The sequence below is a fragment of the Taudactylus pleione genome, unplaced genomic scaffold (assembly GCF_031769625.1).
Source record: "Taudactylus pleione unplaced genomic scaffold, aTauple2 ptg000015l, whole genome shotgun sequence".
Classification (NCBI taxonomy): domain Eukaryota; kingdom Metazoa; phylum Chordata; class Amphibia; order Anura; family Myobatrachidae; genus Taudactylus; species Taudactylus pleione.
This window is the reverse complement of record NW_028284417.1, coordinates 22,438,292-22,453,327: the sequence shown is the minus strand read 5'-3', so window position 1 is coordinate 22,453,327 and position 15,036 is coordinate 22,438,292. Positions and strand designations below refer to the sequence as shown.

General features: G+C 42.6%; 1 protein-coding gene across 1 annotated transcript in view; it reads left to right on the top strand.

The window, feature by feature from the left end:
• SLC35A1 (solute carrier family 35 member A1) overlaps window positions 1-5,262 on the top strand; it is a 44,996-nt gene extending 39,734 nt beyond the window's left edge. Inside the window, exons 7-8 of the mRNA XM_088471938.1 lie at window positions 1,310-1,444; window positions 4,472-5,262. Coding sequence (XP_088328064.1) covers window positions 1,310-1,444; window positions 4,472-4,605 — 269 coding nt within the window. The 3' untranslated portion in view covers window positions 4,606-5,262. The remainder of the gene's footprint in view (window positions 1-1,309; window positions 1,445-4,471) is intronic.
• The last annotated feature ends 9,774 nt before the right edge of the window (window positions 5,263-15,036 follow it).

Below are 15,036 nucleotides of genomic sequence, written 5' to 3'. Positions count from 1 at the left end.
TGTACCCCAAATTTGATGGGACCACTTAAAAAACGAAAAAAATAACCTAAGTGCTCTTCTGCATCACTTCTTCAATGTCGGGAAAAAAGCACCTGCTGCGGCTATTTAAATCCCCGACTTTCAATTAAAGGCTAAAACGGGGGTACCCATAGTGTTCCCCCATGTTTTTACAACTTTAGGGGGGGGTCTTACAATTATTTTAAGGAAAAATTTGTAACTTTACGCAAATCCAACTTCGGAGTTTCCCGTTCCTCCTTTTATTTCTGCTGTAGAACTACAGATCTCAGCAAGGTAGCACCTCATATTGTGTTTAGGATGTGCAGCCCAACCCCCTTTCCTTTTTTTCTGTGTATGTGTGTATTTAAGGTACACTTGTTGGTGCTAACACTAACAGGTGATTTTATGGGTCCTGTGCATTGCAGTACACACATATAATGGGCACTATTACAGGTAAGTCCTAGATACATTTATACAATGTGTCAGTATTAGGGATGTTAGGGGACCACCTGATGAGGTTCACCTTGATGCGGTAGGTGGGCATACATCTTTGGCCAAATATGTACTAAGAACCTCAATTTAAAACCATATTTATTGACAGTTTATTATATACTGTATTTTGTGATATTCAGTGTCCTTGGTGCTTAGAGTGTGCATCTGCTTTTTCCTCCTGTATAATAAGCAGTCAGTGATCAGTGTCCTTGGTGCTTAGAGTGTGCATCTGCTTTTTCCTCCTGTATAATAAGCAGTCAGTGATCAGTGTCCTTGGTGCTTAGAGTGTGCATCTGCTTTTTCCTCCTGTATAATAAGCAGTCAGTGATCAGTGTCCTTGGTGCTTAGTGTGCACCTGCTTTTTCCTCCTGTATAATAAGCAGTCAGTGATCACTGTCCTTGGTGCTTAGAGTGTGCATCTGCTTTTTCCTCCTGTATAATAAGCAGTCAGTGATCAGTGTCCTTGGTGCTTAGAGTGTGCATCTGCTTTTTCCTCCTGTATAATAAGCAGTCAGTGATCACTGTCCTTGGTGCTTAGAGTGTGCATCTGCTTTTTCCTCCTGTATAATAAGCAGTCAGTGACCAGTGGCCTGAAAATGTAGACTACATAAACTAAAAACAGTTTCCCCCACCCTTCAGTCAGGTGCGGTTTTGTGATGCTGCCATGGTTTGTGAGCAACATCTATATTATTGGATGACTTTGGCCATTATTTCTTTTTTCACCACTTCACATCATTGGACATTTGTTTTTGTCCAATAATGATCCACAAGTAAAAGAGCAGTATATTATTTATGCCTGATTTCTTTTTGTACCGCACAGTGCTGGCTAGTGTTGGCGGCCTCTACACATCAGTTGTAGTGAAATACACGGATAATATTATGAAAGGCTTCTCAGCAGCTGCAGCCATCGTCATCTCAACCATTGCATCAGTGGTGCTCTTTGGATTACAGATAAGTATGTAATATGACAACTCTGTTTACAATACTCATATCAAGTTTCTTCATTAAATTCCTGCTTTCAGTGTTTCGTTATGTGCTCGTTGTTTCCCCAATAGGATGGACAACTGACTTTATTTTTCATTTGGATTTGTGGCGATTGTATTTGGTTGGGGATGGGTACGGGATGCTGGTGCTCGGGATCTCAAACGGTTAGAATTCCAATGCCGGCATCCTGACAGAGTTAGAATACTGACACTTGTCGGTCAGTATTCCAACCCTCCCCCTCTCGCTTACGCTCCCTCTCCTAGTGCCTGACCCTAATCTCCCCCCCGCTACTTACCTTCAGGATTCCGGCGATCGGGATGCCGCGCCGGGATTCTGACAAGTGTCAGGATATTGACCGCATCCTATTTGGTTGTGGGAGTCAGGTCCTCATAGTTTTATATAATGTAGGGGGCGCCTAGATGCCAGATGCAGTTTTGCATTGCAGATGCGAGTCGGCAGTGACACAGACCAGAACTTCATCTCCTCCCTTACAGCTGCACAGTAGGACACGGAGATCCCTTCTCATTTAGATCAGCACAGGCACTAAAGTTGCAAATACAGAGATGTTTTCTCTCACTGAGTACACCGTGTCACCTACCTGTAATACTTAGGCTAGCAGACACTAGATAAACACAAAACAAGCTACACTTTTCACGGTGAGGAAGCTAAACAGGAAGACTAGGAAATACAGGGTACATTGTGCAAATAGGACATTGCTCATCTCCATGTTCGGCAGCTGGGGAGGGGTGTGCATGGAGGCTGCGGAAATATGCACCGGTGCCCCAGCCCGGGGACATGCTGCTGATAATGCTTATGGTAGCTGCAATACAAATATCTCATCCATGATCCTCCTGCCCTTCCCAGCACATCCCAGTGGCCGGGCCCCAACCAGCTGCAGGGCAATAGCAAGGAGGGTTGTGGTGAGATGCAGGGGACTGTGGTAAAAACCAGTGCCAGAAGCAAGAAGCAGGGGCCTGTGGTGAGATACTAGGGGACTGTGGTAAAAACCAGTGCCAGAAGCAAGAAGCAGGGCCTGTGGTGAGATACTAGGGGCTGTGGTGAAATATAGGATGTTGTTGTGAATGCAGGGGGTAGGAGTGAGCTTCAGGGGGCTTTGACAAGATTAAATTGCTCCCGTGCGAAGCCGTGGCAGGACACTACAGTTGTAATTGTGAAATTATTTAGTTTGATATGGTATATAGATGTGTCCACTTGTGCGGAAAATGTGTGCATTGCACCGCGCGCCTTGCTGCGCATGCAAGCGCCGCGCGCCTTGCTGCGCATGCAAGCGCCTTGCTGCGCATGCATGCGCCGCGCGCCTTGCTGCGCATGCATGCGCCGCGCGCCTTGCTGCGCATGCATGCGCCGCGCGCCTTGCTGCGCATGCATGCGCCGCGCGCCTTGCTGCGCATGCATGCGCCGCGCGCCTTGCTGCGCATGCATGCGCCACGCCTGTGTTCACAACATGCAATCCTATGGATCGCGGGTACGAACGCAGCACTTGTACCCCGTCACGGGCGCGCCATTCTTGTCGTGATTTGCCGCACAAGTGGCAAAGATACAAGAGGACACATGTAATTGGAAATTAAATGTACGGAGATGGAAAAGAGGAAATGCTAAGAAAAATCTATGGCATAATTAAAATAAATGGGAGGAGACTCTAGTTGAGGCCACTGGTAGTCAGAATTGGAGTTTAAATGCAGATTGTGAAATATCCACATGACGCCTGTATTCTGGCTAGAATTTAAATATTAGTGGTAACATTTATAGAGATCATCAGAACATTAATATGATATAATAGGTCTTGTATACATTTCTAGACACGTGGTAATCCTCTTCCCTTGGATCATTTGTAAACCCAAGGGTTGCTGAATGTACATATGGGGGCTTGTTTTAAGAGTAATAAAGCATATTTTAAGGGAAAACCTCTTTCATCATTATTTCTCAGTGGCCACAGTGTGAGCAGCATTCCGGTGAGGATGATATGAGTTTATTCTCTGTACAAACTTTAAACCAATCTTATAAACCATATGTAGAAAGTTTAATGATTATTCATCTCCAGGGTCGGACTGGCTACAGGGGGTACAGGGGAAATCCCTAGTGGGCCCCACTCCCTCCTTTAATGTCAGGTTCCAGATCATGCACTCAAATTATACATTGTTACTCTATTAGAGGGTCAGTTATCTGGTGGAGCAAGACCACTGATGAACATGGGTGCTTGATTACTGACATAGAAACTACACCAATATTTGCCATCCTGCCAATAAAAATTAGCTGTTGGGATAACAGATCTAGGGGGTCTATACACTAAACTAAGCTGTGGAGAGAGATAAAGTACCAACCAATCAGCTCCTAACTGCCATGTTATAGGCTGTTTGAAAAAATGACAGGAGCTGATTGGTTGGTACTTTATCTCTCCAAGGCTATATCTATTGTATATAATATGAGTGCAAGGTGGTGCGGAGGAATTCCAATAGATGCCAAAACACAGGATTGCTCCAACGTCTTACCATTGTCCTCAGGGATCTATGCCGGGAAAGGGGGAGTTTTAATGAAATAATTTGTTATACTGTCTGTCTATATTTTTAATACTTGGGTGGGCATGCCACAATTGGGGCATGTCTATAGTGAAGGAATGAGAGGCTCTTCTCACATCACTACAGAGAAGATGCACTTTTCCTTTACACTTCTGTTTCTTCCAAAAGGTTTTCTGTGTGTTTCAGGCTGAATATTCGGCAGCATGCAATATGAAATGTAATTGTGCTATTTAAGTGGATTGGTCTCTTTTGAATTAGGTGTTGCTTTTTCAGTTACAGATATAGCATGACATATTGGTGGTTAGTGCTAACAGCCTATTCCAGACATGTTTCATTATTATTATTATTTTTATCGTGGCATTACTATTAAGGATGTTGCTGCTACTTACTCTTAAAAATACCATTGTGTCCTACAACAAAGCCGAACTACATTAACACTGATGTTTTATTTATTTTTCTAGCATTAACATTTGCTGGTGGAGCACTGCTTGTCTGCATATCCATATACACATACGGTTTACCCAGAAAAGACACGACCAAGATTGAACTGAAGGAACCAAGCACCAATTCAAGTGAAAAACTAATAAATGTGTGATGGGCAGCATATAGATATATTCATGTCTTCTAATGCTTACATCCACAAAATCAAGTGACCACTGCAGTATTGGTATAACTCCGCTTAGGAAAGCACAGTTACAAATGACTACCAGATATACAGTACCATTTTACCTGGAGGTCACATCAGTGGCTCTTCAAACCTAATATTACAATGTACATAGAGAATTATGAAGTCCGCATATGTTCTTATGGATTTGTTGATATCTATCAACTTGCTGTTGGAATGAGCAGCATGAAAAAAACTACATCAGCAAAGAAATCGAGAACTGGTGCAAAAGTCATGACAGGGCCCATATGATGGAACTATTAGTCTACAAGGACTTTTATAGACGCTGCACAGGGGACTGTTGTAACTCCTGCCTAAAGACTCAACTTCCCTCTTCATACTGCTCTCATGTCCAGTGACACAGCAGTACCACACCAGTGATTTATTTTGAACTTTAGTTTTTTTTTTTTTTTTCTGAAACTGGTAAACCTGTTAGAAGATTTTTTTTTTTAATTAAAAAAAGATTTTAATAAACTATTTTTTTTTTTTTTTTATATATATATTTATTAATTCTTGTAGGAAAAATATCCATAATGGATATAATTTATTCAGCTCTGATTTTAATTAAACACCACTGTTTATTACTTTCTCAAATTGTATTCATACACTGATGTAAGATAAATAAAATACTATTCTGAGGGCATGTTCAGGGAAATTCTAATCACAAGAAGGTGTATAGGGAAAGGGGCAGTGTAGAGAATTTTTTTTTTTAATCACCCTTTGTATCAGGAATGTGAGTTGTTACAGACTAATACTAAAGCTGGCCACAGACATACTGATGTGCTCACGATCAGCCGATGTGTACGATTTCCCTTGAATCGCTCCTCGGCAGCTCTGCACACGATTTGGTGTCCAATCTTCATACGATCTCTCCTGCATCCAGACTTTCACAGTGCATCGCCTCCTAGATTGTCAGATCTGCCCTACTGCACGGCAGATCTGACGATGCGATGTGCGACCAGCGGGGATGCGCATCGTGATCGTGAGTGGGGACTTACGATTTACTCAGGATTTGGCCATATTTTACATGATCTGTCGTTCCAGTGTGTGGGAATCGGCCAGATTGGGTAAAATATCGCTATGTGTGTGGCCAGCATCAGACATGTACCTTTAGCAGTTTCTCTGTAGCTAGACATCCCCTTTTTTTTTTTTTATGTGATCTGCAAGTTATTGATGATAAACTATGGCTCATAATGCTCATATGCAGGCTCCACAGCATTCTTAAAATAGCTGCTGCTGCCGGGAAAATGTAAGACACCGCTAGACCACCAGGGACCATTTGTCGATAGTTCGAGTTGATAAATGATTCATGTAGACCAGTGGTCTCCAACCTTGATTGCGGTGGGAGCTACTTGAGGAAAATGAGACGTCTTGAAGAGCCACATTTTATTTTTGAAAGCCAAAATCTGGCTAATAACCCAAATTTTCATTGAAAAACAACACCTGTATTAATATAGTAATAAAGGTGTCTATTTACTAAGCTTTGGATGGAGATAAAGTGCCAGCCACTGTGACATGGCAGTTGGGAGCTGGTTGGCAGGGACTTTACCTCCATTCAAAGCTTAGTAAATAGGCTCCATATAAGATGGAATCTCGCATACCATTTTGATGTGCTCAGTTGTGATGTTTGTGGAGAGTGGTCAGTGGGGAGCAGGGTGCTGCTGGATTATTTGTCCATGCAGAACACAGTGGATTGCCAGGTCCCACACCACCTTTCAAAGTGCCCGATCTCTGTTGTGATGTTCGTGGTCAGCAGGGTGCTGCTGGATGTATTATGCAGGTGGGACAGTGGATAGCCTGGTCCCACACCCCCTTTTCAAAGTGCCCAATCTGTACCTGTTGGGAGCAGGGTGCTGCTCGATGTATTATGGCTGCAAGTGGGACAGTGGATGGCATGGTCCCACACAACAAGTGACCGGTCAGCGGTGAGCCCCGTCATGCACTGCCACCACACCGCGTATAACATCCTATGCGTGGCTTGCTTGCTGTGAGCTCAGTGCAGTCAGGCACGCCACTCGGATTGCGGCCACGAGCCACTGATAGCTTGCGAACGGCGGGTTGGCAACCACGGATGTAGACCAATCGTACACAACATGTTTAGAAACCCATTCGCAAATCCAGCTTCAGGGTGTACATTTTGCACCTGGCTAATCCATGTTGCAATGCAGGATGTACATAGTACGTAATTTTTTGCATACAAAGAAAATACTATTGCATTCTGAAACTCTGGTTTTAGAGCTCAACTAGAAAATGCTACCCTAACTCTAAATTTGTCCACACATTTATATTTGGATTAGATTTCTAGTAAGCTGATTGACCACGCCAGGCAAGTGGTTAATCTTCCTGCAGTCTGAGTTCAGGGAGCCAGGGTAGCTGTTGCCCCACACTTCTCACAGGCCACAGTCACCACTGCTCACTGAGTGACTGGTGATCCTAACAGGATAGACTACGAGCCTGGGGTGACTGCAACCCAGTCTTCACCTTCCAGTCAGCAGTGATAGGCTATTCTTAAGTATGCCCACCCCCTGCAGGGCCGTGAAGTCCTGCAAGAGGAGTAAGGAAGAATTTATTCTTTGGTCTATACAGTAAAAACAAATCTAAATGAAAACTTTATGGTGTTAACTATAGATATACATTTGAACCTAAAAATTTTTTTAGTTAAACAAAAAAAAAAGTTTACTATTTCCAAAAATATCCTCAAAATTGATTTTTAAACAAATTATGTAAAAAAAATGGCTATTTAGACCTAATTTCGTATAACTTGATTGATAAATCTGCAGATTGTTAAATAAAATGACACTGATTCAGGTTTGAATAGCTATTAAAAATATATTTCCAAAAATGTCCCTAATTCAGTGAATAAAGAGGTAAAAACATTCTAGAAAAGTATGTAATTGACTCCTCCTGTCCCTGGTATTTTTGAGAAACTTCAGAAACTGTTCCTTTTAAACAAACCGATAATATTGGGTTGCCACAGAACAAGGAAATAAGACAATAACAATTCTCTGAATTTCTAAAACAAATGGGACATGACCAAGCAAAACGTGAAAAGGAGGGTCGGCTCAAGCATAACCAATACAGGCAGTGCCAAGTGATTTTTCAGATTTTACAAAGGAGTAAACATTGGATGGATCTGAGATCTGCTTAGATAATCTGCTATGTCATTATTTCTGCCCTCATTGTCAGAATGTGAGCATGCAGCTGCTTTTTGCTCTGTGGCCATGTTAGCAGTTCCATATATGCCAACTTGCCCATGGAAGCCAGAGGGAGACTGTTTTCTTAATAGCAGCTATGCGAACTACTAGCATCTTGGAGATGTGGTACCTGATCAAAGGGTCGACAATAACCATGTTGACAGTCATAATGTTGAAATTAGAACGTCGATATGGTTTAAAGAATGGCACCATGTCGACATGAACTGTCGCCATGTGAAATATGTTTGGAGGGGTGGTTAGGGCTTAGGAGTAGGGAAAATACCGGAACGCTGCAACTAAGACCTTGCAGCTGGAATTTATCCTCTCCTGTTCGCCGGGATCCGGAGCATGATGATGCTGGGACAAGGTAAGACACCGCTAGGCCACCAGAGACTGTTTGTTGACAGTTCATCATGTCGACATATCATCCATGTAGATGGTGACTGTCAACATGAATGTTGACAGTTATTTTGACATTCATCATGTCGACATGGTCAGTCGAACAATCACACCCAACCCGGAGATGTAGGAAGGCAAAACTAAAGATAAGCATACTGTAGATTTATGGAAGTTTTGCTTAAGGGAGTAGAGAATGGAATTCAAACTTATAAGTTACAAGTGTTACCTCTGCATAATATGAAATTATGACACCCAAATCATATCTAGGGAAGCTTCGCACAATCCATTTTTCATAGTCGTGTATATGGTTCATTTTCTCCCGTACATCCTTTATGCACGGTATCCAAGGACTTTTTAGTACAGTACCTGTGGAATAATAAAGTTACTTGAAATAGCTTGATATTTTTCTATTGTTAGGATTTTTTTTTAATGAGAAGTCACTCTTTAATGATGTGGCCCTGGCTTAAAGCCCGAGGGGCGGTCCAAGTCCAGGACCTTCTCGACCGAACCCTGGAGGAAATAGATATTGTCCTCCGGAGGAAATAAAGACTGGTGTCAAAGATCACTCTCAGGAACAGCATGTGCGGACAGAGCACCAGATGGGATTTCTTGAAGTTCCTTCAAAACTTCATCTTTGCTGTTGGGATGACTCCGCAGCAAGAAAGCAGAGTCCGCCTGGACTAGGTCATCCAAGAAGGCCAAAATTGTAATTCCTTCCTTAACAGGGACGCTATCACTGTCATTAGTTTTGTAAAAACTTGCGGTGCTGTGGCAAAACCAAAGGAAGGAGCTTTGAACCTATCGTGTATTTGAATAGAAGGAGCGAATGATCTCCCCCCAGATAGGGTCATGGAGAAAGACACTCTGTCTATGAAGGACAACAATTTGTTGACCTCAAAGCTGCATATTGCCGATTTCCATCTAGAACCGAATGACCCAAAGGCTTGTGAGCTCGAGCAGAATTGCCTGAAACGTCCTGAACGGCTTTTGGACCAGGAAGAGATTGGAATAAAACTATCTGGTCCGATGATCCACAGGAACAATCACCTCTGAGAGAAGAAAAGCAATGAACTGATCTAAAGCTGCCCTGTGCACTTCCGTTTATTGATTCCTACCTACCTATACACTCTAAAATAATTGTCGCTGTTAGCTGTATGAGTTGCACAAGAAATAATTGCTTTCGGACTTTGATTGTGGTTCAAAAGCACAAAAAGTTATTATTCAATATAAAAACAGATAGTTACACGCTGTGATCTAAATACAATTAGCGCAAATAAATCATACAGACCCAAGGTACAGTCATTACATACGCACACGCTCTGGACCCAGATCCCGGCATCAAAGTAGAAACCTCCGTCAACAGCAAAGCAAGCAGACTGCGCATCTGGGTTCAGAGAGCCCACATATATACTCTTACATGGATAGGCAATACAATAGAACAAGTTTGGCATGATTCCATTGGTTCCTCTTCCTGGTTCTTCTGTTACAGTATAGTTCATAGGTCAGTTCATATGGACACAATCCAGCCTCCAACAGCCCTTTGTGTCCTTTTTCCCGCTGCACAATAAATCTAAGCTGGTTACATTACAGAGTACATTTTAATGTTTAACTCTCTATGGTCCATAAGGCCTGATTCAGAGCCGCTTGCTCTGACCAGAGCGCTCGCTCTGAATCAGGGCCCTCCTACCTAAAAATGGAGCGGCCCCCATGGCAGCTCGCATAGCTGTGGGTGACCATCCACAGCTTATGCGAGCGGCCAAAAAGATGGTCAAGACCATCGCGACCATCGGGCTTGTGACGAGACCCTGCGGTAGGGTCTCGCTGCCGCAAGCCCAGGAGTGCTTTTGGCTCTATCAGACACATGTTGCGATCTTCTCACCGATGATACCGGAAATCTGCAAAGATACCGTGGATCAGTACAACACCAAACACGGGGGGTCATTCAGACCCGCTCGCGAGCGGTAGGACGCTCGCAAGCGGGTCGATGTTCCCCACTGCGCATGCGCACGACGGAGGGAGCTCCGTCGTGCGCATGCGCGAGACCCGGCAAGCGACAGGCTCACCATCGCTCCGGGTCTCGCACCAAAGGGGGCGTGCTGTCGATGTTGATTGACAGCACGCCCCCTTTGGTTGGCGTGCCTGCCAGACGGAGGCGTTCCCATGGGAACGCCTACCGTCTCAAGCCGGTCCCACTGACATCACTAGTGATGTTAGTGGGAGTGATTTTGGCTCTGATAGAGCCAAAATCACTCCAGGGCTTGCGGCAGCGAGACCCTACCGCAGGGTCTCCGTCGCAAGCCCGATGGTCAACCATCATCATGGACGCTCGCTATAGCTGTGGGTGGTAACCCACAGCTATGCGAGCGTCCATGAGGACGCTCCAAGTTGAGGGAGGAGGGCCCTGATTCAGAGCGAGCGCTCTGGTCAGAGCGTTCAGCTCTGAATCAGGCCCACGGTCTGCTTACCATGTACTAAACCTTAGATATCAAATAACATTTATTTCACAACATTACTAATACTAAATAAACCTTGAATATTACACTTTAATGTTAGGGAACCTTTTATGTAAGTGTGCAGTGTGTAAGCGTTGTCCGACTACGTGTTTATGGAGTACACCATGGTATGTGTTTGGCAGGGTTGATCATTTTATATGTTTTAGTGACTGTATTTAAATGATGAGGTCTTTTAACATGTTTCTATTGCGTGGGAATCGCACAACGCTAAATAATAGCATCAGGCAATTTCACTTCCCACCTGCCATCAAAAAGTGCCCCCCCAGTGTAAAAAGTTCCCCAACAATACCAACCCACGCCCCCCTTGTGATAATAGGACCCCATGGCAGAGCCCCCACCCTCACACCCAGGAACAATGGGTCCCCAGTTTAGTCCCCCCTCCCTCCCCATGTGTTACTATATATGTGCGGGAAGTGGATGTAAGATTAGTGGAGTTAGTATGTGCGGGGAGCAGGTGCAATGTTAGTGGTGGTATACAGTCCGGTGCATAAATATTGGGACATTGACAGAATTTTTATATTTTGGCCTCTATTCACCACCACAATGGCTTTGCAATGAAACAAACAAAATGTGCTTTAACTGCAGACTTTCAGATTTCATTTGAGGGTAATTACATCCAAATCGGGTGAACGGTGTAGGAATTACAACGGTTTCTATATGTGCCTCCCACTTTTTAAGGGGCCAAAAGTAATGGGATTATCAACTCAAAAGATATGTCATGGACAGGTGTGGGCTTTTCCCTCGTTATTTCATTATCAATTAAGCAGGTAAAAGGTCTGGAGTTGATTCTAGGTGTGACATTTGCATTTGGAATCAGTCGTTGAAAATTCTGAAAATTCTGTCAATGTCCCAATATTTATGCACCTGACTATATTTTTATTTGAACATCCTGGCGCATGTGCCAGAGTCCTACTCCACATACGTCTAGAATTGTAATTTTTAATTTTTTATGGGGTAAAACTAATGGTGTAGGACTAGCCTGCTGAGCACTTGAGCGCCAATTATACCCCTTTTACACCAGAGCAAAAACCTGGGTTTTTGTTGGGTCTACCTGGCTCGCAGCTCAGTGTAAAAGGGTCCCTGAAAAATAACCTGGGTCAAGTGACCCTGCAATCCAACCCAGGTAGCTACCAGGGTTGGACCCAGGTAATGGTGCAGTGTAAATGGTGCAACCCGGGTTATCCGACCTTGGTCATGCCTAAAATGAGCTGATTGGTGGTTGTGGAGCATTCACCTCCCACTTTTTATGACCTCACAGGTTTAGCAGGGCAGACCTGAGTTCAGTGTGAACAGGGCTGACCTGGGAGTAACCCAGATCAAAGGTGCAGTGTAAATGGGTCTGACCAGGGTTGGAACCATGTCCAAAAACCCAGGTCGGACCTGGGTTTTTGGTGGAAAAGAGGTATTAGTGTATCCACAATTTTTCAATATCAGTGTAGCCTAATCATGTTACATACTGCAAAGAATCCTATTCAGATAAGCACATTTCACATCAGACACTACAAAAAGTTAATGTTATCTCCCGCATTGATTATTCTTACTGGTCTTCCCTTAAACAGACTTTCACCCCTACAATCTATTTTGAATGCAGCAACTAGGCTGATCATCTTCACAACATTCTTCTGCTACTCCACCCTGTCAGTCCCTTCATTGGTTCCTGTGTTTTACTGAATTCAATATAAAGTACTTCTGCATACATATATGGCTATTAAACTACACCAATAAAAATCTCTTGGCTTTTCTCAAAATATCTCCTAATTCGCCTACTCTGCTCTACTCAAGATCTGCGTCACTCATCCACACATTACCCGCTCCCATTCAGGGTTTAAAAAATATGTGAGGAAGACATTCACAATTTCAGTGTTAAATGATGTTATTTCCGATGACTCACTGTCAGATAAGTCAATGGTTTCAGTGACCTCCTAAAGAGACCAGGCCTATCATCATCTAGACCCACACTTATGTGTGTTCTGCCTCTCTTCGGCTTTTTCATAGCATATAAATATTCCTTTGCAGGGTTCAATGATGGACACTTTTGTCACACACTTTTTAGGAGGCCAAGCAGTGGCCTTTTTAAGATGAAGAACACAATCTACTGTACACATAATTCTCAGGCAAAGGCTGGTTACATGCTCCACAAACATAGTCATAAGACTTTCTGCTGTTTTTTTCCCCTTCAAACCATTCTATAGACTAATGGAAAGGAAGAATAACTGGCTAATGCAGAGGTTCCCAAACGCGGTCCTCAAGGCTCCCCAACAGTTCAGGTTTTAGAGATATTCATGGTTGAGAACAGATAATTTAATTAGTACCTCAGTCAATTTGATTTAACCACCTGTGCTCAACCATGGATATCTCTAAAACCTGAACGGTTGGGGAGCCTTGAGGATTGCGTTTGGGAACCTCTGGGCTAATTAATATTTTAGAAGAACCAATAAAAGGTAGGGGCTTGTCTAGAATGGCTGCTCTTAGGGGATAGGCATAGGCTCCATGGCAGTAGTATATTCCACAGTGTGATCCTAGAGGGTCCAGAGAACAGCAGAAAACGGGTTGGGTATGATATCCCGATGGTCACAATACCGAAAGCAGCACTGTGCTTCCTCCGTGAACAAGCCTGATCAGCGAAATGCGCGTCGGCAGGACGGGTGCCTGTGTCTGCGCAGCACGGGACACCCCAGCTACCAGTTTGTACCTATTTATATAGTGTTTTATTGACATGCATAGCATACCAGATACTTTCAAAGTAAGTACTATGCTGACTATGTGACATTACGCCCTTGTGATATATATATATATATATATACTTGACAATCACCTACCAGAACATTTGAATGTCAGCATTCTTTGCTGTTTATGCGAGTCTATGCCCTCTGGTTCATATGTCAATGCATAAGGATTATATTGTCAAAGTTAGATTAGACGCTTGTGGCTATATAAACAATCGCATACCAGACCATTTTAAATGTTAGCATTATGCTATTAAATGTAATAGATGGAAATCTGGTTTACATATTTGGAGTAAGACACAAGTAGACCTTTAAACAGACAATCACAATATTGATGTATACCTATGGATGTAAAGCCGTCTGTACCCACTTCTTCATAGTGTCATTACAAAATAGTAAAGGCATATGATAAAATTGTGTGTGTGATAATCTGTCTCCATTCATTGAAACCCTTATCTTTTTTATCTGCTGCTAATTAAGGATTACCGTTATTAGCACTGTTTAAGGTTATATAACGCATATGATGATAGAGTTGGTATATTTGTCCACCTTTTGGGTTCTCTTTTCACAGCTTGTACAGACAGCTGAGTGATACATGAGCTCGGTGTATTGAATCATTTGAATCCACGTGTATCACATGAATCATATGCCCTAATCATAAACTAATAGGCTACATGTACGCAATGTTACGGTTCCCGTTTGAATTGACAAACACTTGCATTAATTCCTTTTTGTCTGCTGTTATTTAGGTCTGTTTGAATCATATGCTTTTTGGTCTATTGGCATTACATGTTCATTGCTTAGATTTATGTTTATGTTTAGGTACCTTGTACAGTACGTTAAATGAGTAGGATTTGACATGTACTACTTTTGTTATATCTTTCCTATCTACTCTATTAACTGATGACTATCTCAATTAGATTAATTCTCTCGTTGAGGGTCTTACATACAGCATTGAAGTGAAAAATTGAGAAACGTTGCAGTTAAACTGATGTTTCTAGGGGAAAAAAATGCTCTCAAGTAATCTCTCACTCCTCATTGATGGCCTACGGCTACAGTAAGTGAGGAGTAGTAGAATTAAGAGTAACAGTGACTTTACCCTGACCATCCTGGTATTTCATCTGAGTAAGGATGCAATAGGTATAAACTGGTACAACTTTGAATTATGCTATTGAGGCTACACATGAGAATTAATGTTATTTAAATATTTTGCCTTATTAATAATTTGAACAAGGAGGCATTGATACTTCCTACCTGCCCAATTGTTTGACTCCTACTTTCCAGCAGGGACTATTAACATTACTATTAATATTATAGAAGTCCTAAACATTGAATTAACTCAGATTTGTACTAATATAGCCATTTGTAATAAAAGATACAATTTGGACATCAATCCTAATTGCCAAAGAAGAAGAGGTATATACACCTTGCATCTCTCCTTACATTTTAATTATATACATTTATTTTATTACTCGAGCTGGGATTAATAACTATGTAAGCGTTTATGACATACTTAGGCCAGGTATTTAT